This window comes from Ornithodoros turicata, chromosome 3 (assembly GCF_037126465.1).
Source record: "Ornithodoros turicata isolate Travis chromosome 3, ASM3712646v1, whole genome shotgun sequence".
In the NCBI taxonomy this organism is placed as follows: domain Eukaryota; kingdom Metazoa; phylum Arthropoda; class Arachnida; order Ixodida; family Argasidae; genus Ornithodoros; species Ornithodoros turicata.
Window position 1 is genome coordinate 15,422,279 of NC_088203.1, and position 13,762 is coordinate 15,436,040.

At 47.5% G+C, this 13,762-nt stretch overlaps 1 protein-coding gene across 4 annotated transcripts in view; it reads left to right on the top strand.

The window, feature by feature from the left end:
* The window catches only part of LOC135388194 (uncharacterized), a 98,397-nt gene that overhangs the window by 27,184 nt on the left and 57,451 nt on the right, over positions 1 to 13,762 (top strand). For all 4 annotated transcript variants that reach the window (XM_064617582.1, XM_064617584.1, XM_064617583.1 and 1 more), the window contains 12 exons: positions 412 to 751; positions 1,160 to 1,442; positions 2,424 to 2,534; positions 6,123 to 6,234; positions 7,469 to 7,504; positions 7,564 to 7,602; positions 7,675 to 7,797; positions 8,472 to 8,701; positions 9,690 to 9,796; positions 11,788 to 11,896; positions 11,988 to 12,083; positions 12,198 to 12,263. In XM_064617582.1, the coding sequence (XP_064473652.1) occupies positions 412 to 751; positions 1,160 to 1,442; positions 2,424 to 2,534; positions 6,123 to 6,234; positions 7,469 to 7,504; positions 7,564 to 7,602; positions 7,675 to 7,797; positions 8,472 to 8,701; positions 9,690 to 9,796; positions 11,788 to 11,896; positions 11,988 to 12,083; positions 12,198 to 12,263 (1,652 nt within the window). The remainder of the gene's footprint in view (positions 1 to 411; positions 752 to 1,159; positions 1,443 to 2,423; positions 2,535 to 6,122; positions 6,235 to 7,468; positions 7,505 to 7,563; positions 7,603 to 7,674; positions 7,798 to 8,471; positions 8,702 to 9,689; positions 9,797 to 11,787; positions 11,897 to 11,987; positions 12,084 to 12,197; positions 12,264 to 13,762) is intronic.

Genomic DNA, 13,762 nt, shown 5'->3' on the forward strand with positions numbered 1-13,762 from the left:
AGCGAACCAGTGTCTCCGCTTAAGTAGCCGATGCTCCTAGAGAAAGAGGACACCGCCGGACGCGGTTCCCGGAATCTTCCTGTCGTGGTTCCTCACAAAATTGCTCCTGCTTGGTGGGTAAAAATGGCTGACGGATAACAGGTGGACGAAGGACAAGATGGCTGGACAAATGAGGACGCATAGCGGGACATGACAGGGGCGTTACTGTTCCCCATTGCTGGCGTGGGTATGGGGAATGAAATGAGCAAAAAGGATCGAAGTCCTATGGTGTCCAAAAAGGTGGCGATTTACTGGGCTTGATTATTTATCACTTATCTACTTATATTTCGCGCGCTTGCAGCCTGCTAGAAAGCAGGATGCAGAAGGATACTGTACACAACGACACTCAGTAAGCCTTTCATTCCGTTGCAGCTAGTTCGGCCTTGCTGAAATTTTTGTCTCGGACCACAGCGGAGAGTCGCATGATCTCTCCGGTTGCACAGGGCATTTCATATTACGTGGCAATGGCCGTTAACAAACCCCAGATGAAGCAGTTTCAGGACTCCACCATTGCTTTCCTCTCCGAGAAGAAACTTCAGGGACTGGCGCTTCTGCGATTGAAAATGTTCGGCACAGAGACTGATCCCGTGTGGCCCTTCCTACAAAAGTTACGCTGTGCTTTGACAGCTCACGGTTACAAACTCATTGTTGGCATGAGCCCTGTAAATGACGAACCACGACGCATCCTTTCGGATATCAGCCGCATCAGCAGGTAATGTCTCCTGGAGCTGTGTTACTGACTAGGACTTATACGAGCACTTCCATATAGGAATTTGAGTTAGTGACATCAATGACTAGTAGCGCTTTCCTCAAGAGAGCAGCATTTCGAGCAGTATTTGCATTTGGTTGCAATCAGTTTCGTAATGTGCTGCACAGAGGGCGTTGCCTCACAGCAGCACTACACGACTCCTCACCCGCGGCCTGAAAAGAGACATGGAACGAATCAGCATGGAACGTTCAAATCGCGCAGTTGACGCCTACTGGTGCGCTGATGGTCCGAGAACGTCTGACAAAGCACCCTTGCTGTAGGGGAGGGCGACTATTCCTAGATTTGCGTATACAACACTCGAGCTTCGAGGACGAAACAGTGTCTCGTGAAGAACCATATCTTTCTGTCCAGGGCCGTCGACATGCTCATCATTGAAACTCACCATGACCCCTCCGCAGTCTTCCAAAAAGGAGAGAGTTGTGTGGTTCGATACCCAGCCACTATGCGCGGCAGGCGTCAGACTGCGGGTGCTGTCCCCATACACTTGGCCGTAGACTGGATCAATGCCCTGCCTAGCCCCCAGCCCGTGGTCTGCTACTCACTTTCCATGGCAGTGCATTCGTTTGGCGTCGATTCTGGAGATGCCCGCGTGGAAGACCCTTGCAAGGATGGCGTGCTGACCGACGTTGGTTCGGTAGGTCCCTTGTTAGGTACAGTCGCAAGGAACTGACTTGTTAGAAGTTTCATTATCACTAGCCTGTTGTACGCTAATAAGATGCCAATGTTCACAGATGTTCAGATGTTTGATTCACATTGTGTTTTACTTACACTGCACTCCCGTGTTCTGCTTCGCCTATGTCCCTCACCCCCTTATGTAATGCCCTCGGGCCTTTACGGGTTCAAATAAAATAAACGAAGTTAAATAGGCTGGCCTTGGCTGACCTGTCGGGAGGGCAGTGTTTGGACAGCGCAGTTCTGCCAGACCCAGAACCGGTTGAGTGCGATGGTATAACGGGGGGACGCTATCGAAAACATTTCCTTTAGTCATCATCCACGAGACGTTGGCCAAGGGTATAGCAGTCAGCGGCTCCTTTACATACGCTCATTAGCTACATAAAACTCCCAACTTTTAAATTCGGACGCTTTCGGGGCCTCTGTTTTACCGATTGGGACATGAAGCGAACGGAACGCGGTTTTTTTTTCCTGGAAGAATATTCCAGGAAAAAAAACCGCGATGTCGTTCAAGGCATTGTGCTTTTTGGCCTAGTGCCGGCCTCACAAATGTCGATTAGCATTTGAACCGAGATCAACGGTCCCTTAATTTTACGCTGAACTCAATGTGGGGAGTTATTGTCACTAAAACATTCATCACGCCACCAACTAACGTTTGTAACAAGAAATTAAATGTTAAAAGTTTTAGCAATCCTTGATCTGGGTTCAAAGTTAACAACCAGCGTTGGTGAGGCCGGACCTAATATCTCGCAGTCCAGGAATGACGGCCGATCCACGACTTGACACTCCTCCTCGGAGCGTTCCTCCTCTGGAGGCGAAGACATTGCGCTTCGAAGAAACACCCTCACTGCCGTATAAATATTCGATATAAATACTCTGAACTTCTTGACCGAGCTCTTCTTGACCGAGCTTGCGAGCTCTGAACTTCTTGACCTCTCCGCAGCAATGCCTAAAAGATACGGAAGCTGGGAGATCTCCCTTGGCCATCTCCAGTTACCGATACAGGAAGGGGCGACTTGAAACGTTTGACTCCAAGGGTGACTTGCTCCTCAAGGTAATTGTCTTATTCATCGGCGCCTGTCCCAGTACGCCACGTTCTGGGCGTACCGAGCGAACACACTGTGGCAACGACGATGATGGGGCAAACCCGTTGTCAAGCAAAGGGCGGCACACAATATAGTCCATCAAACCTAACACAGCTACTCCACAGGAGAGCTTATAACTGCAATCTGTGAACTACTTGTCGCGACGTACGGCTCGCGTCTAAATTAACTTGAACACCTCTAGTCTGCGAAGCGGGAACTGAGCGGGAAGTCCCTAACAGCAAACACCTTCATAACGAGGGTTACCCATCCAGTCGTAAATAGATGACCAAAACACCCTCCGCCGTTGTTACTACTAATCATCACCAGGGTCTGCAGGCCGGGATAGAGTTCAAGTTAACTCTGAATTTATTTCGACCACGTTATTTACATGGTTTATGTTCATGGTTTACATCGTTCATGTGTGTAATACGTGCATGCCCGCGTGCTTCTTTCATGTAAACAAAGGCGCGTTCTTGCGCGACGTTGTACATCATTGATATATGTCTTGTACGACTGTTGTGAACATAAAAGCCGGTCGGAAAGACCGAAGAAATAGTACATGATTTAGAAGTCCCTCCTTTGCCATGCCAAGAAGAACGCGCGAATGCCATCCTGTGTTATATACGCACACCACGTGTTATAGCGCATCAACGTTGCAGCAGCGGGATTGAAGCGGTTCTCCATTCTTTGCCTGTATAAAAATGGCACCATTAGAAAGGTAGCATGTTGCTCTGCATACCTTACTTTTTTTGTTGATCGGATGTGGTAGTGTTGAAGAACAGGTTTATGAACACGGTGAAAATTCCCGAAGCGTTGTCTTATATTCCATATTGGAATGTATATTCCACCTCTCCAGTAACGTAAAATACATCGCTAAAAAGAGGAAAAGTAAGCTTCTTTTATACTTTATTTGTGGACCGACTGCAAATATTGAGAGAATCACACTAGGTACAGTGTGCTGTGCGCAGCAGCTTAATGAGCGTAAACAGCAAAGTCTGCTTGCGTAAACAAAGTCTGCTGTGTGGAAGGCTGTGCGCAGAATATGTAAGAAAAGCTGACTGTGTGGCTTCTATGCGGGACGAGAGAGGTGCCCTCAGAGTGCTAGGAGAGTGCAGTTTGGCCACGCGATGACGTTTCATTCTCTTCTTACACGACAACTGCACGTCGGACTTCACACACACGATGTGCTTTCATATAAAAAATGACCCTAGAGACCCTAGTCTTACCTGAATTGAGATGAAATCGCCCCGTAAACACCCTCCAATATACCAAAACTCGCTTGTTTTACCGCACTTAATCTGATCTACAAATATTTCAGTTCGTGCTGCTCTGACGCCCTTTTTTTCCCTCGAGGTAATCGAGAACGCAAGGTGTCCTTTCCCATCGGACGTGTAAGCTCCAACGTAATCTGATTGCTTAGACGACCTATTTGTATTAGGCCCATCGATGGCTCGGAACCCTGATGGAAAGTAACTGTGCTGAGGCTGAATCAAACAAACAGGCGAATACAACATGAGCCTCGAGGGTGCCTATATAGGAACATCAACAGTTGAAATATGGCAGGCGTCGAAAAAGCCCGCCGCCATCTGGCTTTTCCAACAACCTTATTTCAACACAACAATGCACCGTATTGCTCTCCTGTAGTAAGGTTAGGTTAGGCGCCCCTGCATGCGGACGTATTGAATGTGCAGAATGGCTGTGCTCTGCTCAGTACTCCACTTGCGTATTTCTCATTGACAGCTCAAATAAGTTAGCAAAAATAATTCCCGAATATTTGTGTAATTTTCGATTCCACTACGACATGATAACACACACATAGAAAAAATAAATTGCGCTCCCGGTGCTCAACGACACCAAAAATATGGATATAAAAATATGAATCGCGAAACGATGCACCTACAAGCGGCCTCCGAGTCGAGCAAAGAATGTCAAGCAACGGCTCTGAGGCGCATGCGCACAGCCCAAACCGCACATATGAGCCTCCCATGGAGCCTCCACATGAGCGGTCTCCACATCGGCGACGGAGAAATGCGATACAGAACACGGAGGAAAAGGTACCCGGAAGAGCACCCTTTCCTATCGAGAGAAAACTGTGATGGCGCCACAGCGCAGAGAATGCTAGCAGATGACAAAACCACCTATTTTTGTGCGCAGGGGTCTGGAAAACTGGTGTAAGTTTGTCTAATTTGTTGCTTTAAATCAGTTCCTAGGTTACTGTACTTGCGAATGACATATTTTGGACGAGATATCGCGGCCGTGCGCGCCGTGAGAAGCGATTTTGTTGCAACTCCCATAGACTGCCATGTAATAGGAATTTGTCCCTTCAGGGCTGCATTCAGGGTGTCATTCCCTGGATATACTCGGGAGCGACGCGCCGTGCCGATGTCGTGTAGGAATTTAGCGTGGTTTACGAGATCCCTGCGAATGAAAATTCCTGATAGACCGCCTTAGACGCGACATTTCCAGATTGAATACGACTATATAGTATCGTTAACGGGGAAACCTTAAAATGGCGGCAATGTATGTCAGTCATGTGCCGGCCGAGGAAGGTTGCAGTGTGGGAGAGGTAAACATGGCTTCCAGCAACTTGTCTCGTAGATTTCCGGCGCACGTCGAAAGAACAGTAGGTGGTCCAGGTTATCCGCCGTCCTACATATAGCGTCGCTAAATAGGGGTACAGAGTATCGCATTCCTTTTTGCGCGCCGGAACCGCCGTTCGGTGTCCGTGATTGGGCCGATCGTGTTACGCGGTTTCTTGTATCAAGAACGTGTCGTCCATGTTGAGTCCCCTCCATCCAAAACCGGTTTCCCCCGTCGCGAGCTGGCTCGACTGCGCGCTGCAGGTCCCCCAAGGTCGCCATTTTCCCATGTATTTGTTCCTATCCCGATGCGTGCAATGCTGGAGGCCGCCCTTAGATACCCCATTGTTACCAGACGTTTGCTTGCGTTTGATTGTAGCGCGCTAAAGATCCGGTTGAAGCACAATCCAAGCCAGGCCAAGTCACCAAAGGAGAAATGGACGACTGCGCCTGCGGCGCCTGGTACGACAGGTACGCCATGTGATGCACGCAGCCGTGCACTAGATCCTTCCGATCGATCAACACGTTTAAAAAGGGAAATTAAAAAGTGAAACACGACACAAAAGTTTTTATACGCGTTTTATTTGGACATATAAAGACTAGATTCATTCGCAGAAACAACAAAAACATTTTGCCGCTAAACTTAGCGCGCTGAAGTGATCCGGAACGGCAGCAGTGGGGCAGTGGGGGTATCTAGTGGCGGCCTTCTTCGTTGCACGCTTTTCCGAGGTGAGTTTGGGGGACCTGGCGCGCTGTTCTCCGGCAGAGAAGGGGGAGATGGGCGACTCGTGACTAGGCGACGCAGCCGCGCCTGACTCAAGATGGCGGTCTCGCTCGCCGGCGTCTCTCACTGTCTCGCTAATCTGCTCCCTATTTAGTGACTAGTCCTTCCCTGCGGCACGTGCAGGATGTCGCCACACGAATAAGCTGACTCACATTATGAGTACATTCATTCCTAATCACTATTGGGTCATGCAGGTCGCTGCGGCGGACGGATTATGTGTGGCTGCGTACCATGTGGACTACGACGATACTGACGGTGCTTGTGGGATTCCCATGGATCGGACGAAGATGATCAACGAGTCTCTTCGTGAGCATCACGTATTGTCTTCGGACGCGTCGCCAAATACGCGCAGCTCGCATCAGGGTTAACTTTATTGTCGTCCCGACCTGCGGACCCTGTAGGTGCTTAGCAGAAATAACGGCGGTAGTGTTTTGGAGCAAGTTGGGCAGGACTAGTGGGGTGACTCTCGCTATGAGGGCGTTGTTTTCTGGTAGGCCCTGCCGGGGTGGCTCTCTTACCGCTTCGCAGGCTGGAGTGGTGTTCAAATTACCACTGACGGCAGCCCTACATGTCTTACCTGGATGTCCCCGATGGGCGCGTTAAGTGGCTGTTCCGGACCGCAACTGTTTGGAGCTCCTACCGTTAAGTGGCTACGCTCGTACTCCGCGCTCCCTTCACGCTCTATGGAGGGTGCACAAAAAAGGGGTATCGTGCCCGGTCACGTGAGCACCCTCCTCTCCAAGAAAGCGGAGAGAGGACGTCGGATGTGGCGCTGCAGCGGAGCAGAGAGTAAAAAAAGAGAAAGGGAGAAACGGCAGCACAGCGAGCGTGTGTTTGGCAAAGTGTACAAGTGCCGTTTGATATAGTTATTCCAGAGCACGGAGGTCTGAACACCCGGGAAGGAGTAAGAGCAGCTACTTACCGCGCCCAGTGACTCGCACCCGCTATGCCTGTCTTAAAGCGAGAAAGTGTATTCGCGAAGTGTCGCGAAATGGAAAGGAACCTTTAACGGTGCATACTGCAGCAGACATGTTAGGTCGAAAGGAGACATCGTACGTGGGCATGATAAAGACGAATGCAGCAGGAGCGTGCGAAGCAGTGTGCAACAGTGCCTGAACGAAAAGCAGAACAGTGCACTGCACTGCAGCTTGCTCACAAGCGACTGCTAACTCTGTTGCCGGCATTTGTGCCGTCACCTAGCTCGTAAAATTCGTAAAGTTCGTTTGGAGTGCATACTGAACGACACCCATAAGCGGAGAGAATGACATCAAAGGATTTTGTGCAGCATACAGGTTAGGTCACTTATGCCGGCAACGGAGCAGTAGCAATCACTTACAGTGGCGGGGAAACAGTAAACAGTCCACTACTGCTGCTTACGAAGCCTTCTCGAGAAAAAACGCTAATCTTCTCGCATTCTAGACCTTTTAGGCTGGCCGTGTATCTTTGACAAGCTGGCCTAGGGAATACCATCGTATCAACCAAGTGCTATTTGATGCGTATGTACACTGCCCGTATATATATTGCAACGTTGTGCTTTCAGACGAACTCGCGAAGGCTCGCCAGCACCGCGAAAGTTGTAAGTGACAGTCTTACAGCGAAAGTGTGAGTGTTTTAATGGGTAACCGAATGACGCAGATACCGAGTACCGGGCAGACGGGCTAGTGGGCGACCAACGTAAGTAAAATGTTATTAGCTGTTGATGGCAGGCATGATGAAACCATGTGCAATGTACGGTTTACCTCACAGACACTGTGGTGTGCTTCTTCTCTAATCAAACTATAACCTTGAGGAACCTGCCGGTGGCAACCTGTGACTACGTCGTTATCCAGCAGTTCACATTAAGCGCGGATTCGATCACCTACATCAACGGTATGTCATCAATAATTTCGCAATGTATAGACTCACAGGACGCTCCTGTGGCCCCTGAAAGAAAAAGGACCAAGTTTAGTCGCTTGGGTTAGGTTAGTTTTTAGGGAGATCGAAACGTCCCCCCTCCCCATTTTGTTCCTTTAGGCGCAGGGAGTCTCGGTTCGTATACATTTGACTGCAAACGGGTCTTTCGCTGGGCGTTTATTTATCAGTGATGAAAAGAAGACTGTTTAGACAACAAATTGCTTTTCAGTGCAGAAATGCCTCGAATTCGTGAAAACTCGCACATGAATCTTTGAAATCGTTTTCTGAATCACCCACGTGGTATTGGAATTAGCTTTTCGAAAACTGTTGCTGACAAAGTGAAAGAGGACTGAGGTTACACCTGTAGAGTTATTGGTTTTCTGACCTCCCGAAACGCAGCAAAAATACGCGGAACCAAACTACAGTAGTACAAGATTGAATTGGCGCATGACCATCACGAGGTAACAGGATAACATCGCTTTGTCACCTATCTTCGTCCTACCACGGAAATTATAACAACCAGAAACTGTAGATGTGGCACGCGAGGGTGGCCGCCGTTGGCGTTTACTGCGCGGATCTGTGTTGTGCTTTTGTGCTAGGTACATTGTGGTCTTTCATCGAATGTCCTTAACGGTTTTTTCTATACGCAGCCCACGCCGTAGAGGACGACGTTCGAAAGCTTTCGAGGGAGAACGTAACAACCTTCATGATAATGGCGCCAGCGGAAGGCATCATCGCAAGAAGGAAAGAAGGGGAAGACGTCCGCTCCACGATCGAGAAGACTCTCGATTACATGAATAAGACTGGATTCCAGGGGGTCGCATTCGAGTTCAGTGAAACCTCAACCAGCGATTTCCATGCACAAGCAAAGATGATAGCGGTAGGCTTCAGTACACGCTAGCGGTAGTCTGCCTTTCGCCTCCTGGGGGAAAAGTGAGAAATTGCGCCACCCCCATTTTTCATCTCTTCCGTCGTCCTAAAGCGGTCTCCCTGCTCTAAGTGTTTTTTTTTTTTTGGCATCTCCCCAGTCGCGACTCCCCTTGTGAACGCCGGCACTGACTAAAGATATAATAGCACCGATACAAAAGTCGGCGAATGTACCCCTAACACCATCAGGTGTCCCTCCCTCTCATACAGGTTATCTCGGAGTGTATGTCAATATGAGCGCGCACTAAAGGAGTTCTAGACGACGTCTTCGCGCAGACGGGGTAGTGCTATATCGTTAGGTAAATTCATTTCGTCAACTTGCAATGCAATTTTCGTCAACTTGAAATGGAACACCGGAGGGGTGTATGTAGTCATCGGCGCGATCGGAGCGATACCGTTGCTGGAAGCAGGAGCAGATAAGATATGCACTCCCGTTCGCTGCTAGAGTGTCGCTTGGAGCATGAAATACGTCGCTGCGGAGTTCCGTAAACTTTTATCGCGATCTGTACCTGTTCCCATGGTTGTTTCGGGCTAACTCGATCTGCGTCGAAGCACGCTGTGTTGCCCAGATTCGGCCGGAATTGCAACGGAGCACTGTCGCTACTTCCGTACTTTGTAAGGACGAGTCGCTGAACACCTCCGCTGCAGCTAGTGCAGAGCCCGTGGTCAGTGTGCTTATTTTTCGGAGGTGGATTTGGGTACGGCTCTTCGGTGCAGTCTTTTTCTGATCATAAGGGGTTTGGATCTACATCGTCCAGTGGAACTTTAGCACGTACCAACGACACAACTGTCACTTTTCCTCGATAGTTGTGTGAACGGATAACAGTACCACAATGTCCTCGTCTACTCCATATTGGTAGGATTCTCCATGTTACATTCAGATTACAAGAATGCGTTACGCCTTATGGTACTGTGGACTGAAAAGTGTTTCCTTTTATTAGGATGTGCGGGATGTAACCAGGATCAAGGGTATGAGCCACTACGAAATCTTCATGGTGGTGCCGTTTTCTGTACGATGGCTCATGTGGGCGCGATCCGGCATTCTCAGGTATCTGGACATAATTTGACAAATGCTATAGAGGACGCTTGTTTCTATCCCTCACATTTTTTATTATTAAAACGATATGAGAGAAGCCTAATCGTCGTTTTTTGCAGTTCAGGGCCACACTGACATCCTATGGACTAGAGTGTGCAACCACAGGATGACTCATTCCCCAAAAACTGAACAGTCGACAATCCTAATTGAAAGCCATTCCATTTTTAAATACCTCTGGAACGTGCACGCGCATTGAAATACCCGTTAGCCGATTTTTACTACATGCAAATGAGCTGAAACCGATGGCTCGACGATAGGTAGCGCACAGGGATCAAGTCGACGGACATGACTGGAGCAGGTGCTGATCTGCTGGCCAGATCAATCGCTTTACGTCCCAGGTAAGCTCCCGCAGGTAATGTACGCGCTCTTGAGGCGCTCAGTTTTGGTTTCGGTTCATTTGCATAGCGAAATTTCGCTATGGATATTTTACAGCACGCGCTCACTTTTTACACGAGTTTTGTAAAGACAAAATGACTCAACGAGGATTGTCTCCTATTTTGTTATCTCGCTATTGACGGAAATTCCCTAATTACATAGTACAATGAATTGTAAGAGATTAGTCATCTTGCAGATAAATCTCTCTTCCATAGGATGTTTGCCTGGACGTATAACTCAACGGCAAAAGCGACACCTATGGTGCTCTCAGTCGTTTTTTTTTTGTGTGTGTGTGTGTACAAAAGCATATGTAAAGGCTCCACACAACGGTTCAATTGTTCAGCCAAAGGTTTTATGATACAAATTGTCGTAAGTATACGCATGTGAATTAATTATACCAGACCCGTTCAAAACAATTGATCAACTACGCATGTGGATTGCTTGGATTTTGTTCCGGTTCAGTTCAGGTTTGGTAGCGTAAAAAGTCGCAGCCCTGAACCGGTTCTCCGGCAGCGAGAGGTACTCAGGTACCAGGTACTCCGTTTAGCGAGAGGAAGGAGAAATGGGTGAACACTTGCGTCTATGCTGATGAAGTGAAGTCGTGCTAGTATCAGTTCCCCAAATCACTTTTTTTCGCACGGACAGCGCCAGCAAGATACACTTAAAGCATATTACACAGACGACGGTACTGAGCCGGCACACTGCATTCGCAGTGTCAATCGGTGTGGAAGCGTACTGAAGCATGCCAGCCTTGCTCTGTCCGAGCTCACTGCAGTGTACCAGTTAATACCCCCCCCCCCCGCAATAAAGGCAATGTGTCACAACACACTCCAGTAAGCAGGACTGTATTTATTTTTCGGACCACCACCAGTCATACAGGCACCGTTTTGTGTATGCTCCTTCGCCACTTGTCATGTGTTTGACTTGTTTAATTTGACTGCTCACTTGTAAAGGAAAATGTTGGGCGTATTCGACCTATAGCGCTGTACAACTGGGCTACTCCATTCCTGTGTTATTCGGTGGACGATAGCAGGCCACTCAGCTTTCAAAAAACAGACCAGTTGCTGGCAGAGGACGGCCACGCCGTCTGCTCCTCGTCCTCTTGACTGCTAGGGGAAAATTTGCCAAATCCATTTTATGGAGATCAGTATGTCCTCGTTCGGGGATTGAGACACTTATGCTGACTTTTATGTCTGTTATGTCTGTTTTTTCATGTTCTGCACCGGTTCGTGTTCAACAATGTCATAAAAGTTTGGGGCTCATGTTCGGTTCGACACCCTGGTTAAGACTGCGCCTTACGACCACATATGGCATCATACATGCTGGAGAACAACACTGTTATGACAAATAAAACTTCCCCGAGCTCGACGCTTAAATGAACTATGTGCTGTGCTGTCGTTGGCTATAAATATTAGCATATGTCAACAGCCATCCCTCGCCTGTCACAGGGTCACGTGTGTGTGTGTGTGTGTGTGATGCCAGTAAGTCAAATGTATAGTGTCCAAAGAGTGGCCACGAAGCCGTGGATGTCATAGGTTTTGAAGGTGAATAAGTTTTCTCCACTGCAGCCACGTCGATATGGTGATCTTTATTACCCACGATGATTCCATAGACAAAGCATGCAAGGTAAAGTTTTCCTCAAGCTACGAAGTGGCGAATTTCACCATCTCCAGTGTGGTAAGTGATGGCATGGGGACGGCAGCATCGGTTTGCAAACCGTGGTGCACTTCTCTCTGTGGTCACGATGAGCACACTCTCTCTGTTCCAGTCGGAGGCTGCACTTCTGATGCGGGAACTACAAAAGTCTGGTCGGGATCTTCCTCGGATGTGTTTCTCTCTGAGCATGGCCGCGCTCAAGTTCGATGTATGCACAATCACTTCTTATTTCTCCTGTAGGAAGCCTAATAATAATTGGGGGTTTACGTCGCGAGGCAACTGAGATCTCTGAAGTAAGCTTTTTCTTTTTTTCTTTTTGCAGGTGGCCCACCCAGACTACTACGTAGGGGATGCTTGTACAAAGATGGAGCGAGTCCCATATGCAGATGTAAGTCATTTGCACATGGATGCATAGCAGGGGCTTAACATAGTATTAAGAGGAACCACAACCATTAGGATGTGACCCTGTAAAGACTTCTGGCACACGCATGCAATACCTCGAGCATGGTTCACACCATCACACTCAGAAAAAAGGGAATCAAAGGATGCGTGGACACCCTCTCCAACAGAGAGGGCGCGTTGCAGCGACACCCTCCCGCGGCCGTATTTAATGCGGGGTGTTGCGTAGACTCCCTCCATGGAAGGGTGTTGGCCTCACTCCGCAATGTTTATGACGATGTCCTTCCAGACTATTCAACAGTGCGGCCTCGTACTTTTACGCGTTTACACAGTTACCGAGATACACCTGGAAATAAGAGAAAAAAAGAAAAGAGAAAGGTGAACAAGGCCTGTCCCTCCCTCATGGTCAAAGGAGCTGTCTCCCAGCAGAGGACATGTACTTTTCGCAAGCCCCGGCTGTACCAAAGAAAAGTCGTTGGTGGCGCATATAATTGGGAAGCAGGGATGGGCAGTATTTAAATACATTGTAATTAAAATACTATTTAAAATATAAATACATGTATTTATATTTCGTATTTAAATACAGACTTGAAAAATGTATTTATAATTATATTTAAATACCAATTTTCGGGTATTTATTCTTGTAAATACTTTATAAATACTCTTAAATACAGAATGTACTGACACATATCTTAAAGTTGCCCTGCATTTGACCTTTCGGGAAGAAGGGCGAGTTTGGGGCGCAATTATGCCGGGTTTGCGCTAGCATGCGCATGCGACAAACCATTTTAGATGGCGAGTTTTTCACTGTTGCTGCGGACAACGGTCGTGACTACCCGATTACATTGTTGTACGAAGCATCTTCGTCAAATTTAATACAAGTATTTGTTCATCGGCACCTGTGGAGATGCTGTTCCCCTTTGCGAATCTGATTGTTCGGCCGAACAGAAGATGCCTAAAAGAAGCAGTCTTCGAGAAATTTCTAATATTAAAATCGCCATGATAATCTAACAAATAAATGCTGTTCTTTCTTGCTGATTTGTCCTTATGATCATAATTCTTTCTGTAATTCCAGATGACATCTTCCTCACAGTATTTATGGTAGTAGTTACGGTATTTAAATACAGTATTTATATTTTGTATTTAAATACTCATGTTGAAAACTATTTATGAAGAGTATTTAAATACCCTGGTCAACAAAGTATTTTGTATTTATATTTAAATACTCAAAAAATGTATTTATGCCCATCCCTGTTGGGAAGTACCCAACATTATGTACTGAGGAACAGGTACTGAACAACTTTACAAGCAAGCTGACGCCTACATCTTGTTTCCTTATGCTCATAATGATGCCGGTTCTACAATGCAGTCATTTTTGTTATAATTGTAATTGTATGATTGTAATTGTTTCATTCGATGGAAAATGCCCGTCGAAATACTATCTAAAGACAAGGGAAGCGGCAGGCCGAGTTAGAGGGATATCTGTTC